The 15735-nt window shown below is 37.7% G+C and overlaps 1 protein-coding gene across 3 annotated transcripts in view; it reads right to left on the reverse strand.

Annotated features, from left to right (window-relative positions):
• TSHR (thyroid stimulating hormone receptor) overlaps positions 1-15735 on the reverse strand; it is a gene marked incomplete at both ends in the record, with an annotated part of 61232 nt that overhangs the window by 23193 nt on the left and 22304 nt on the right. The window contains 2 exons of one of the 3 annotated variants that reach the window (XM_080345570.1): positions 5452-5526; positions 10750-10821. The exons of 1 other annotated variant lie outside the window; for it this stretch is intronic. In XM_080345570.1, the coding sequence (XP_080201696.1) occupies positions 5452-5526; positions 10750-10821 (147 nt within the window). The remainder of the gene's footprint in view (positions 1-5451; positions 5527-10749; positions 10822-15735) is intronic. One more of the 3 variants, XM_080345571.1, reaches the window with a different exon arrangement.

Genomic DNA, 15735 nt, shown 5'->3' on the forward strand with positions numbered 1-15735 from the left:
AATGTTACCATATTGATCATTAATACTTAATTATCATAACGGAAATCAGCCATATTAAAATGGTATTTCATGGATCTAATTCCTCCCATGAGCTTTTGTATTGGCCAGCAATGCATTCTGAGCAATCATTCTTCTGGATGGGTGCAGTCCTGGAGACTGGCTTGTTAAGCAAGGGAGGAAGAAGCACCTGAGATATGATTGCGGTTCCTTTGTCTGCGTGGGCCTAAGATCAAAGCAACAGCCTGTGGTAATGGCTACTTCTTCAAACATGGTGAGAGTTTTGTGCCTCCAACGCTGAGTAAAAAGAAAAGTTAAGCATAAATTTCAGTATTGATGTAGAATAATCCTACGAATTTACAACCATATGTTTTGGTTATTTTATCTCCTTTCTCATTACTTCCTTCATGTCTCTAACAGTATTTTGTACCATTTTTCCTGTCTCTTTTACAGAACTCATCAGTGGATCCAAAAGATGGCTCAGGTGACTTAAATTAAGTCCATTCTGAGTCTTGAAATGGTCACACTATTCACTATATAACCACCTCCAAGGGTATAGAGGATAGTGTATCTCTGCTTTATACTGTTGCAAAATGTAACATACATTTAATTCCTTACAACTGGTCTTAAAACTCTGCTGGAACAACTCTCAGCCTTAATATAGAAACCATATAGAAGGAATGGTGTCATTATTCCTCCTGAGTCCAGCTGTGGAGCAGGTGGCTGAAGGAAGCACTTCGTGCAACTTATATAGAGAAATTTGATGAAGACGACAGGTATAGATGACATAGTGGTTCAGTTTGTGTGTGGTGCAGGAAATTGGGGTTTATGGATACCTCTGCCACTGGAATGACTTACAGGATAAAATCAACACAGTCAAGTTGTCTCAGAAATAAAAGTGTGAAAAGAGACCTAAGACAGTAGATACAGGTACAAGGCTTCAGCCCCTCTGGATACTGTTTACTGACTAAACAGTTATGCTAAACTAATGAAATTAGTAGCTATACTACTGCCGTTACAGAGCTGTATTCAAATATCCATGTCTGTTAGCTACTTTGAACAGCACTGTTTCTGTATTTAAAATAAGTCTCAGTGTCAGTCTCTTGTTTCTCCAAATTATTTTATTAGTTAGGTAGCTATGGTACTCCCCACAGTGGAATTTGCTCCATAAACTTTAACTGACATTTTTTTTCCACCACTGACTACATTTAAAATGCTGGACTCATGAGCTTCCTGGCCAGATATTCCTTTGTTGTGAATGAAAAGTATTCCAGAGAAAGACAGCCTTCAGATCAACCTTCACTCTGGAAATGGATAATCCATTGGAGTACCATAGAGTCATCAGGTTTTGACTTGTTACTATTCCTAATGTTCTGTGTAAAGGATTTGGATGAGGGTACTGAAAGTAAGAATTCAAAATCTACAGGTGGTACTAAAATTGGAAGGACAAAATAATGCAATGGGATTCTATCAGATTTTGGTTTATTAACTGGGCCACAAGAGGGCATGTACTGTTTAACAAAGCCCAATGAAAAACTAATTAATTTGGGAACAAGATCTAAAACTGCTAGATGAGACAGTTGGCACAGTAGTCAGAGAAAAGCTTAAATCATGTGAGGAAATCAGTATGATTCAACTGAATGTTGGGGAAATGTTTATGTCCCTGCTGTTCAATTTCCTTGAATGCTGGATGCTGGAATGCTGGAATTAGGAAATATATATGCTTTAAAATATTTACTGTATTTATATTTTCATCCTACACTTTGTATTAACAGAGGTTTCTTAAAGCTCCAAAGGAACAAAAGGGCCCATTGTGGTCAGCTGTACAGAAATCAACAGCAGACAGACAATTGCTCAGAAGTCTCTAGTCAACATAGATGAGAGAGGTATAAACAGCTAAAAGGTGATTTGACCAAAGCGAATGCTATGCGTAAGAGAAAAATTAGGAGAAAAATCCAGTTTTCCCTTCTGGTCCAGTCAAATGTGCCTCTTGCACTTGATTGGCTGAATATGTGGCTTCTAATTTCATATGCATGAAAAAGAGAAAAATCTTCAAATTCAGTTGCATTCATGAACTGTGCTGCTGTCCTTGTTCTGCACACTCAAACATTATTCATTTCAGGGTAGTGGAAGGAATCCTCCCCCTAAAATCACAGATTTAAAGGATATTTATAGCTCCATCAATATTGGAGCCTATGAAGTTAAGCCCACAAGGCAAAAAGATATTTGAATAGGTCTGATCTCATCAGTTAACAGGATAGTCAATACATGCACTGGATTTCACAATTTCTTTTACATTAGTCATATGTAATACACTCAAAGGTGCCTAAATGTTACAGGATAATAATTTTCAAGTTATAGTCGAAAGACTGCTGTAGTGTAAATATTACTTCCAAAAGATAAAAAAATTAAGAAAAGCAAATTGATTACTGGTAGATTCGTTAGACAAGGTTCACACTTTTATTGGTGAGGTTTTCTGAATTGGTAAGTTGAAAAGGTTGAAACCTGCTGATTTAGAAAGTTAAGGTTCCTTTGAAAAGCAGCTCTTGGAAAACTATTAGTAGTTTTAGCTGCCTAAAATGCCAACGTGTATATTTAAAAACGTCTAGTAGGCTGGTTCCCAAGTATCTAATTGTCTATGAGAGATGATTTTAAGTGACTTTTGAAATGGAAATTTGACACACTCTATAAATACAGCTTAGTCTTAGCACACAGTGTTTGAATTTGGCATCCAATAGCAATATAATAATTCTGAGTCCTTCAGGGAATGAAGTGCTTTAGAGATATAAAAATTCTAAGATGGCTAATAGTCATCTTTGTTGACCATTGATGCAGAGAGGCAAAAGGTGCCCCGAACAAACATTTCACTTTGCAGTCTCAGCTAAAATTACTTAGAGATGCTCACAAGAAAGATGGAGGCTGTTACCTACCTGCAAGATGAAATTATTTGCGGAATATTTACAAAATTATTTAAAGTTACATTACAAACTGCTTTACTTTTAAAAGTACGTAAAACAATTAAGTATTAGCTTATTTGTGCTTTAAAGACAATCAATGTTTTAAATTTTATTTCTGGCACTCAGACTAGTAATTAAAAATGTACAAGGTCCACAAGCAAACCATGACCTGACTGTCCATGAAAAACAACTCAGTTTTGCTTTTTAAAGAAAATACTTAAAAAGCTTTAACACATCAAGAACAGATGTGTAGAGAAAGTCACTTGATATAAAATCCTGTGTCAATACTTATAAATAACTAAGATTTTATGTTTGATTACAAAGATATAAATATTTAGTTCCAAATCCAAATGAATCTAAAAATGAAACTAATAATAAGAACTATTCAAGTTTTAGTCTAATGAATTAATTAGTGAGACATAAATTCACCAGATAACTTCTAGAAAAGTTACTAAGCTACTTAACATCCAACATGAATTTGGCAACATTTAAAAAAAGCAAAAATATTTACATATGTAAACAGCTTCTAAAATTCATTTACCAGACATGTATTTCATACCTCACTTGCTCTATTGACATATCCTCGAATTTGTTTGAGACCAGAATCTTGAAATTGCAAATCTGGCCATAGTGTCTCAATATAATCACATTATGCTGAGATACTTACAAAGACTAAAGATATCCAGGTCAGCAGTTCTGAAATGTTTTAAATTTTTTTTTTTTTTGTAATAAATTGGGATCCCTCTCTACCTTCTTAAACTTACTTTGCCCATAGTTTCCTTGGCTTCTCTCACTTGTATATGTACTTCCATGTTTTGATCTACTACAGCCAAAGTATCTGTGTTATTTCATCTGCATGCACCTGTCAAGCCTTTGTACCTCCAGTACTAGAAAACTGGCTCGGGCTCCCAACAGTCTACTCCCTACCTTCAGGGTGCAGATTTTAACAAGATTTTTCTGCCCTGCACTTGTCTCAGTGCCCTGAAATTCACTGCAGGTATACAATAGTACCCAACAATCTCTTCAGTCTCACTCTCCAGTTGCTTCTCGGATATTTCCATAAAATCCCCTCTCCTTTCTGCAGCACCGTATCCCTCGACCTGGCTCCACGAGCTGTCCAAGAGGAGAAGTGCAGCCCTGGCCTGAAGGCTGGTGGAGCAGTCCCAGCCCTTGGCTCCAGCTCACTGCAGAGTTGGAGAGCGGTGCCCCACCGGCTGCCCAAATGACGTCGCATACATGAGGGCAAGTCACTTGAACCATAACCTTTGGCCCTGTTCCCAAATGCTGAGAGAGTTTTTCATGTGGCTGCGTAAGAGGAGAGAGCTGTTGGAGTGAGGAAGAGAAGGCAGTAGGGAGAGATCAGAGGAGAGTGAGCAGAGGCACAGAGAAAAGGAAGAGTGATTTTTCTGGGGTTCCTTCCACAGGAATGTTTTCCTGAGAAACAATGACCTAACTGTGAAAGCTTTTTATTTAGTGTAACGCTACCAAGCTGCAGCTCTATTAGTAAGACAACTACACAGTGATGTTGACTGCTAATCAGACTCAGTTATATCCAGAAAAAATAAATACGCCATCATATGGGAGAGACAGCTCTGAAGTTATAAATATGTTAAGGTTGTCTCACAGACATACTTAAAAAAAGGTAAGGACAGGAAGAAGGGACAAGAAACAATTGTGAAACTAATTTGACACAATTGGAGGGAAAAAAACCTCACAAAATCTTGGCCCTGATTTTCATCTTCATAGAGTGGGAATTTTGCCATTAATTACAGCCAAAATTAGAGCTGGTCCATTAAAATACAGCAGGTGATGAGTATCCTTAGTTTGTAGAAGTTGCTCAGCACTTGCCAGGCACAAGTTCATAAAAATACAACCTATGCTTAAAGAGAGATGATGCAGCTGGGTGCAGGTATCTTACCACTTTGGTAACTGCCCTAATGCATCATTTGAGGAGGACCAGTCAGAACAAAAATGTATAAAAACACTTCCCAGAAGCCTTTGTCCATAACATTCCTGTTCCATTTAATAACCAGATAAACACTCTTCATTTTACTGGTGCATTTCCAGAATTATTACTTGTTATTCTTCGTGGCTACAGCAAGTGCCACTTTTCTCTGTGTTTTGGCCCTTCTGATTTTATTTCTGGTGCTTATACTACTGTTTTACACTTACCTTCAGTGATTTGACAGAAGTAATTCCTAGTTGCCAGATCAATTCAGCTTGCCTTTAAGCTCCTAATGTAGTCCCACATATTTTCCCACTTTCTTACACTTCTGTGGGAGGACACAGAAGAGCAAGGGACTCGAAAAGATGTAGGGGAAAAAAACACAATCAAACAAGAGACTGACTTCGCATTATGAAGAAAGGAAATGAGAAAAGGAATATTTAGCTAAAAAAGAGACAAGAATGACAACTCAAACATGAACATGTATGTTATTTCCACACATCTCCAAATTTATTTTGTCACAGTATTCATTTATTTGATTACAGTACTTACATATGAGTGACTTTACTTAAACTGTTGAAGGAATGGGCCTCCAGACTCTGAAGTGTTTCATCTATGGAGATGTAGCTAAACATAAGCAAACAGAAAAAGAAATGAGTCTCAGACCTTGTCAAGACATGGCCAGGGTTCATCATGCCACTTTATTTTTTCTTTCATTCTTTTTCTCATCCAACTGCCAAACACATGGACAGTGTCTGAGGGAGGAACTTTTAACAGGATTTTGGTTTTGACTGATGCCGTAGACACACACTGTACAGCAGAATACAGATAAATAAAAAACCCCACAAAAATGCTATTAATAATAAAAAGCAAATATCCATATTTCGTATTTCAGAATCATAGTTCTTCCCTTTTCTTCACTTAAGATCACCTTGGAGCTCTCTAGAGGGATCTAGCCTTTGGGCAAATTGGCATATTTCTCTATATTGAAGAATTAAAAAGGAAGGAAAGAAACAAAGACGGTTCTTGGGCCATCATTGCAACAACTGTTGCAATTTGTCTAGAGGGAAACATTATCAGAGCCACCTATGCTTTGATATTGCTGAGGAAAAAAATATCTGCAGTGATACAGTGGAAGGATGTAAGGAGTAACGTGGCTCAGAAGCAAAGCCAGACAGCAAGCTTAGGACATATTTATTTGCACACCATTTAGAATGAGTAGAATTTCTACTGCTAGTGATCTATTGAATATGATGAGAAAATAGCTCTATAGAGTTTCTCCACTATCATTAGGAGGATGGTCACACTGGAACTACTGTTAAAGGCTTTGAAGTGTGAATAAAGTTGCAATACAACTAACTAGTGCTGATTTTCAGAGTAAATGACTTTAATATTTGGGTTAAACTATCTGATTCTCTCTTTCAAAATATCCCTTAGTTTTAAGTACATGTCAGTCTTAAGAGAAAATTAATTATTCTGTTTTAACAGAGCCTACATTTTAACATACCAAAAGATAGGTTCTATCAATGACACAGTAAAAAAAAAAAAAAATGTTCTATGTAGCAAACAGTTATATATAAATCAGCTTGACAGAAAATTAAATTAAAAATGGATAATGAACAAACATTCCATCCTCATGTTTGGGCTAGGAATTAGCAAGTACTTTTTGTGTACTCTGCGATCAGAATGGGTCACCTTACATCAGGCAGGCAAGTGCTTTCCTCTCACATCTGAGAAGAGGCAGCAGAGCAGCACTGGGGATTCCGTCTCCTTCCCTTGCCCTTCCAGCAACCACATCTTTTCCCACCACACTGCATGTCACATTTTTACTATTCTGCCTGTCTTGGAGCTGGTTGAGTTACAGGAAAACGCTTACTTTCTTTGCACGTTAATGTCCACTCTTCTACTTCATAAGCAGATGTATTCATGTACATTAATTAAACCATGTAATCATTGATGACAGGGAAATGAGACATTTTATTTTCTTTACTGTCATCTAGATAAACATTTAATAACCACACAAACACAATCAAAATTTCATCTGAGACAGAAAGGTCAAACAGAAATCTGTGTTAATGATGTATAAATATTTAATTCCAAGTGTTCAGAGTGTTTTCAAAAACCTTTGGTCTCTGACTAATGCACACATAACACAACATGTTATATGTAAGAAATAAAAATCATAGCAATCAGAACTGGAAGCCGTTGCATTAGAACAAGAGGGGAAGTGTGTTTAAGTTCCCATTTTGAAGGCATACTACAGTTCAGCATGTCCTCTCCTTACCAGCTGTGTTTAATTCTCAGGATTTCAAAATGCCTTCAACACCCATCGTGAATACAGTTGGAGCTTAAACACCAAATGCACAGCTTCAGAGAAAGTCTTTTTGCAGATAACACTTGAATCACCATTGCCCATTCAGAAAGAGCCTGAGAACGCAGGATTTAAAGTAGATCAGCACGTGGCAGTAACCACAAGGCCCTCTCCATTTATTTTCTTCTCCCTCTCACCATTTTTCTTCACTTTTTTCCAGCCTCAGCATCTTCCATGTTGCTGCCCACTGGGTGCCCCTGTTCTCCCCTGCTGCTGATGGAGGGCAGCTCAGCGACACGTAGGGTACATCCCAAGAGGACAATCAGGAGCAGGTAAGGCAATTGAAGCCCTGAGTTGGCACTGTGCTGTAGGGGCTGGTACTGGGGAGCAGGGAAGTGTGGGACCACAGGGGTGCAGAATCACGTAGGTGTGGGGAGCCGTGTGGTGACACTGGCTGTGGGACAGAGTGGGCACAGGGCATGAAGAGGCACAGAAGAAAAAGTGCACAGGGGAAATGTTGTGCTCTGCACGGAGCTGCTGCTGGCAGAGCACTGTGCAATGCAGGGAGGCTGCTTTGCATGGACAACTGTGGAAAAAACTGTTCAGGGAGCTACAAGTCAGGTGTCTATTACGTACTCATGGATGTGAACCCAAATTATCATCCTGAGCCCAGGAAAAAGGTTCCTTATCTTTGACTTTAAAAATGCCAAATGTTCGACCTCCTAAGTGAGTAGGAAATACCAGGTGAAGCCCTACTACCAAGATTTAATGTACTAGCAACTTTAAGGATTTAAAACAGAAATTTCTCTTGCATCTGAATACCTTATACACGTTTTTTTTTGTTTGTTTGTTTGTTTTTTTTTGTGTGCACTGCTGTATTTCTGACAGGAATGAGCTTTGCACTTGAGCACTTCATTGAAATGTTTTTTGTTTCATTCCTGTGGCAAAGTAGCACAGGGAAACTATCTCTGCTTCTGCCTATCGAGAGTACATAGATATGCATTCATTTCAGAGAAATGGTAGCTCAAAAATCTGTGTTTAAACAAGGTTCATAAAGAAGACATCTAAACTTTCTGTTCAGTACAGAGGAAAAAAAGGTTTATTTGTGGAAATTATATAATAGAAGCCATATAGCAAAACAGAGTGCTATATTTGGAACTGTAAACGTAGTCTCTATCACTTTATTGAAACTTTACCATATTTTCTCGATGAGTTTATAAAACAAGGATTGATCTGGTAAATTTCATTGCTGATGGAAATGATGGGTTGGGAGTGGCAAATGAGACATCTGGTACATTAAATGCCAAGCATACACACAAGAGCTGCAGTTAAAATAGAGGTACTGGTTCCTTAACATAAAGTTTTCATCAAGAAGGTGGCAGTTTGTAGTAGTGGAAATGCTGTAAGAAAAATCTAGCAGGGCATTGACACTATTCAAATTTAAACCACTGTCTATTCTTCATAGGCTTTTCAAAATTAACAAGAGAAAGCGGAATGTGGTAATCCTGAAGGCATCTCACAGCAGCAGAGAATATAATGCTACCACATCAGGTCATGATTTTAGGTAGGTTACTGCTATATTCAGCTGTATCTATGCTATTTTCCTACACATAAATGTGGAGTAGGGGAAGGGAAAACTCCATATTCAGATACTCTCTGTAAAGAACAACTCAGGGAAAATATTGCCTTTATTTTTTTCTTTTTCCCAGGTAGCCTTGAAATCATGAACCAAATGAACTGACATGGATGCCAACATATGGTCTTAGAATGTCTAAAAAGCACTATTGATCTCATTCAAGGCCATAATATCTTGTAATTTTGACTTTCCTCTTCAACTGAAATGTGATCAAAGCATGCAACAGAGTAGTTATCTGTTACCATAATATTACCAAACAGTACAGGCAAAAGCTTGTCATTGACTCATAATGTCCATGGAGAGACTCTGGCTGAGTGCCCTTAGCCTCCAAGGTCGCTGAGTGATATAGGGATAGGCAGTGAATAACCCTTCCTCACCTCCCACACCATGAAGGTTGGGGAAATTTGGTGTAACAGCGTTTCGGCCACTGTAAGTTTCTGGAGGGTAGGCATCGTTAGAGAAGTGTTCACTGAATTTGTCAGATGAACATCTGTGCTTTACAAATTCATAAATATTACAATTTGATAATTTTAAAATCTGAAAAGCATCTAAGCAATGGACTATGTGTCACTGAAAGCTGAAGATTTTACGTTCTTCTACATTTAATAAAATTCTGTTTTGAACAAGGTTTATCAGGTTTATATGTACTATATACCATATGAGGAACTTCCTGCCTCCAAAAAAAACCCAAACAATACAACATCTATCTGTTTAAACTGAGGTGGTAAATGAGGCTGCAGATATTAAAGAACGATTACTTATAAGGATTTTAGAAAGTAATTATTTCAATACACCGGGATGAAATTATAAAATGTAAGTAGGCAGACTTCCATGTACCCCAATGTCCTGTTTCATTAATTCTTAAATAGTAGTCCATCTCAGCCATTCAGCCAAAGCTCAGCTGGAGTTGAGATTTGCAAAGAATGTCAAAGACAACAAGAAGAGCTCCTATTGCTACATTCATAATAAAAGGCTGAATGGGCCTCTTGCTGAATGAAGTGTTTTGTTTAGTTAAAAGTGAACACAGATGAAGCTAAGCACCAGACTGGATAAAGCCCTGAACAATCTAATTGAACATTATAGTTGGCCCAACTTTGAGCAGGTGGTGGACTAGAGGCCTCCTGAGCTTCCTTCTAAATTACATGATGCTCTGGTTCTAGGGAGTGAATTGGGAAATGGCAGAGAAGTTCTCTGCATCAAATAGCCAAGTACAGGATGATAGATTATGGGCCAGTCACCAAGAAGGAAAAATAAAGTTGGGACAACTTTGTCTCAAGACTGCTGACATCAACAAGCAGTGCAGTGCAAAGGTAGCCACTTCCAATGGGACAGGTGTTGACGTGAGGCAAACAAATAGAGGCTGCTGGTTGTACATTTACAGATTGTATCCATGCATATATTTACGTACAAAGAAAGTGACACAATGGAAGTCCTTCTCATATCACTCAAATATGAATGTTTTGGTGAAAGTCCATCCTAGCCTAGAAATACCACAGGATCTCCAATTAAATGAGTTACAAATCATGCTGGGAGCTGGAAACAAATTTTTAGCTAGGACCAGTAACATAATATGTTCATTTGTTATGAATGAAACCATTTCTCATATTTTGTGAACTGTAAAAAAAAAAAAAAAAAAAAAAAAAAGTTTTATAGCCTTATTTATCACATCTACTTCCATAAAGGTGTCCTCTTATCCAAAAATGCCTAGTATGTCTTCCTGTAGCTGGTTCAGGTTACAAACAATGGGGTTATTAGCTGCAGTTCTAAACTGTAAGTGGTAAGGTAGCAAAGGTTTAATAGTATTTTCATTTCAGAAGATTTTACACATAAAGACAGAATTTTGGAGAAGGAAAGTGATTTTTAATAAAAGAGATAAAAGAATAATATCAGAAACAAAACTTACATCCTAGAGATGTTGGGGAGATTGGAAAAAGCGTCACTTGGAATTGTTCTTAGATGAGTCTCCATAAACCTCCTATAGAAATAAAAGTTTGGGACTTAATATCATTTAGTAAGTACAATTTAACATTAAAAAGTCCTACACAACTCCAGCTCTGCTCCAACATTTCTGTTCTTATCGTCCCTTTCCCCAATGTTTCCATTGTTTCCCAGTGTTTTCCAGTGCTTTGGAAAATCAGCCTAAAATGTCTCTTAAGCTTACAGTTACCACCTGTCATTGCTGGATGAGGTAATCTTTGGTTTTCTAGTACATCTGGAAATAAATTGACATGAATTATAGTAATTAAATTGTCTGAAGTATAATCAAGAAGAAATTATAAACTTTTCCCATATCTGCTGTTTAAGAACAGTTCAGTAGCAAACAAATAAACAAATTAGGCTGATTTCCCAATTCTGTTTTCTGTTTCATACTGTGAAGTATCTGATTATAATAATTATATTTCATTTCTATAGACAAAAATATTATCATCATAAGATGTATCAGGCTTCTGGAACTTGCATACAGGAAATAAAAATATCTGTAGAAGTTCTTAAAGCTTCCATCTTGAGTAAAAATATAAATTAAAAGAATGTACACTACTACCACCCCAGGAGAAGGCTTTGTCTACTTTTCAGGTATACCTCCCCTACTCCATATACTTGTTACAAGAATGGGCAAGGAGAACTTAAAGACTTAAGTTTATCCAACAGCGGATTGATGTTTCTCCTGACCTCAATCCACCTAGCTCCCACCAAGCCAAAGGAATTTCAGCTGGTCCCCTGCACCCATAGTACCTTGACACCCATACCAGTGCTCTCCCATCCTTTGCCTTTCTCCACTTCATACTATTGCTTCCTTCTATTATCACAGTCCTAGACAAAATACTTGTAAAACATAGCTGCTTAGTCCAGCATGGCCTGCTGACCTTGCTGTTTTGCTTCAACATCTGTCTGTATTTCCAGGACTTTGAGGAGGTTGACAGTGATAAATGAGGAAGTTCTGGTTTCGGACAGGTTTTAACAAGTCTTCGAGCAGAACAGAGTGAATGAGGGAGCTTGACAGGCTGGAGAAATGGGCCAACAGGACCCTTACAAAGTTCAACAAGGAGAAAATGCAGAGTTCTGCACCTGGGGAGGAACAACCCCACGCACCAGTATGTGCTGGGGGCCAACTGTCTGAAAAGCAGCTTTGCAGGAAGGATCTATAGAGATCCTGGTGGAGACCAAGTTGAACATGAGCCAGCAATGTGCCCTTGCTGCAAAGGCGGCTAATGATATCTTAGGCTGCATTAGGAGGAGAAAGCAGTTCTAAGGCTTCTCCCTCAGACTGTTAAAACTCAAAAGCCAAGAAAAACACAGTTTTAGCCACTTCTGACTATTCTGACTATCTTATATCCCTCTTATCTCCCTCTGGTCCGTCTGTTCACCTACAAAATCCTGACTCACACAATAGTTACTTCCTATCACCAGTCATTACAGAAATCAGTATTTAACCTATCACTTACACACAATCCCATGTACCAGAAATGCAATAATTTAAATGCCATCCTAAGTCTCTTCTTGACCTACTGCTCTTACGTCAGACGTTAATCCCTCTCTGTTTTTGTCAGGTAATGAATGAAGTCAGACCCATCATTCATGAGCTAGCCATGGGCTAAGTGAGCTCACATTAGTCTTGTATTGACATACTTGAAATTTACACATCGCATCAGAAAAGCCTGGAAATTCTTGATAATATTTATTAATCGGTTAGACCAAAGTTGCTGTATTATGAAATGACTTTGCATTTATACATTTCTAGACAAGGTTCCTAATATATGAACAAAAAACACAATGAAGAAATGTAGCCTTAAAGGCCATATTGTGACTGAATGCCTGGAAGTTGGAGTATCACTTTTCTTCCTATCTATCTACTGCAGTTTAAAGATTCATCAACATTCTGCAAATATGACAAAAAACTATATGGGGTGCAGGCTTTGTTTATAAACAGACTCATAAAGAAGAGAGATAGTGACGTATAAATAGAAAGAAACCTTAGGCAAAAGATGAGAAGAAATAACCCATTTCATGACAAAAAACTTAGTTGTGAGGCAAAACAGTATCAGAGATTGTCAGCAAAGCTAAAAGACTCCAAGTTCATGTAATGCACCTACTACATAAACAACAAGCTAAACCATAATGTGTAGTATATAGAAGTAATTGGTGTTTGCTAGCTGCCATTCTTCAGCTAGTTGCTGTCTTAACAGATTGCTGACTGAGTTCAAAGAACCAGTGACTATGCTGACCATAAAATGGAGTCAACGCAGCAGGCCTGGGGCCAGGCCCAACCGTTGAAGCCAGCCTTTACATACAACCACCTGCAAAGCTACACTTCCCTCCGAGTTTTAAAAACCTGTGGGCTGATACATTACGGCTGACTTTAAGCCAATTCCTAAAGCAATTCAAAACTCTGCAGGAATATAGTAGTGCTTCAGTTCCTGCTTCCCAAGTGTGAGTCTATGGATAATTACTGGCTGGGGACCAAGAGCCACCAGTGGTATGTGGAAAGCTGTGGGATGGATATTAATTCTTGGGAGTGGGAAGAAGACAGGCTGAGAAAATTCTCAACCAGAAAAGTCTATGGTGGATTAAAAATGAGAATAATTTAAATAGATTAGCTTTAGTTTAGCCCAGTCTAACTGCATATAAAGATCACAAGCGTACCAACTGTGTTAATACACTCTTCAGGCTGGGAAAACAGTAAGTTTTGGAAACAAGAAAGGCAAGACAGGTCAGAGATTCCAGCCTGCCAGCTGCTGGCACCAACCATAACATACAGTGTGAACATATGATGAATAATCGAGAATTCATATTAATGGACTGACTCTTCCTGTCTTGCATGAATGGGAAATTTTGTTAAACCTGCCTGTTTCAATCTTAAATTTAGCAAGTGATTCCAGTATCCAGCCAGCCACAGTATCTTCACAAAGAAAGTAAGCTTTTTCGGAATAATGGAAAAATTTTACTGGGGAAATGTGCATTAGTTTTCCAAGTGAGAAAAACTGTAACTATAAGCACTTACATACTTAATAAGCTCACTTAATAGCCTTTCTATATTAAGGCAAAGGCAACAGGGTCTTTCAAAAAGATGGACCAAATTTACCCAATATACTGCTTTGAAATTGGGTCCATCTTTTTGAAATATCCTGTATTTAATGAAAAAATTGTTTCTGTGATAAACTGAGCACTACTGCTTATTTTTACTTTTATTTTCTCATTCCAAACGAAAGCCCCAATAAATGCAGATAAAATCTTCGTTCTTTATTCCATAAAATCTTTCAAAAAGAAGAACCCAAAGTCTGAGGTCATTTTCATTACAAACATGCTACACTATTTGCAAAGATACAAAAGCATATAAATCACATTTTTGCTAAATTAGTTGTTTTAGAAATAGCAAGAAAATATTTTAGAAAAATGTTTAAAGTTTTATAGGATGACATTTAGTTTGCATTTCTTAGTTTTCATAAGTCAGAAAGTCAGTTTGAATTTTTTAGAATTTTCTTTCTGCTTTGATATTTACACTTAAAGTTTAGCCTGTATGTTTCTGGAACTCTATATTGCATATATCAAGAAACTGAAACATGAACAATTGATAAGAAACATATAAGACTACTTGTGCAGAACTTTGCATTTTTGCCTTCCTCTGCCCCAAACATCTGTCAACCTGGAATGTAAGAGTTTCTTGATCAAAAATCAAGTACAAACAATCTTTAGCAAGGACTCTGTTTCTCAAATTTAGCTGTTATTTTCATTAATGAGAAAAAGTACTTCTTTTTTTTTTAAAAAAATATAAGACCACATAGACGTCAATGTATTTTATATCTGCATAGAAACAATTCTTTTTTTTTAAGTAACTTAGAAATACAAATATACATAAGTGAAGTATTAAAACTTAAATCTATTTGCTGTGGAATTCCTGTGGGGTTTTTGAGGGTTTGTTTGCTTCCCAAGCACAAGATTCCGTTCATCAAGACAGGGCAGCAGAAGAAGGGCGTCCTTCCTATCTGTCACCCATGAGAGACTGACAGGAGAGGCCATTCCTCCTTTGAGCAACACTGACCATGACTTCTCCCCACTATTCTCTGGTACCATAAACCAAGCCTGGATCAGGCTGAACAGCCATGTCTGTCACCTGAGATCTCAGAGCAGAAAAACACATACAGAGTAGAGTCGTAAATAAAGAAGCTAAACATTTAGCTGCAGAGTAAGAGGAGGACTCTGATGCACATTATCAGGTAGATTTAACTGGGATAGTCAAAACTTGTTCCTCTGCTAGATTTTGGCAGAAGTGGCTGGACCATTTGGGTGTTCACTTCTTAGTTCTCCCTCCTCTGATTTCATCTATACTGTCTTTTCATTAAGGTTTGTACCATATATAAATATGACCTTCATATTATACCTAAATACTATATCTCAGCAAAACCTAATAAAAGTTCAGCTGTGATTACACATAATAGATAGTATTATGACTATTTAGTAGGAAGATAGGACAGACTATAGTGATCAGGTGCAGGGCTCGGTCAAATGTATTGACCAGCTCCATTTCACATATAACTGAGCCCTTTTATATCCCTTTCTGTCTATTCCTCCTTTTCTCCCCCTGATTCCCTTCCCTTGCATAGTGCCTTATCAATTTGCATAGTTTCACCATGGTCTGCCCGTCCCCACTCTGCCACCACAACATCCAGGACCCTAGTTCTGCACCCTTATCAGTCGTGATGTCCAGGTTGGCCTGACTTTGAAGTGATGTCTCCAGTTTCTTGATAGACCATAATTTAACATGACTGACCAGGCTGGATTCTTGTCTTTATTTAGTCATTTTTGTTGGTACTGTTTTTCTGTGAGGTTTGTGTCTCTGTATGTTTTGTTTATTGATGCACTTTCACCTAGTATTGCATTTGACAAGGTCCTT

This window comes from Nesoenas mayeri, assembly GCF_963082525.1.
Source record: "Nesoenas mayeri genome assembly, chromosome: 5".
Lineage (NCBI taxonomy): Eukaryota > Metazoa > Chordata > Aves > Columbiformes > Columbidae > Nesoenas > Nesoenas mayeri.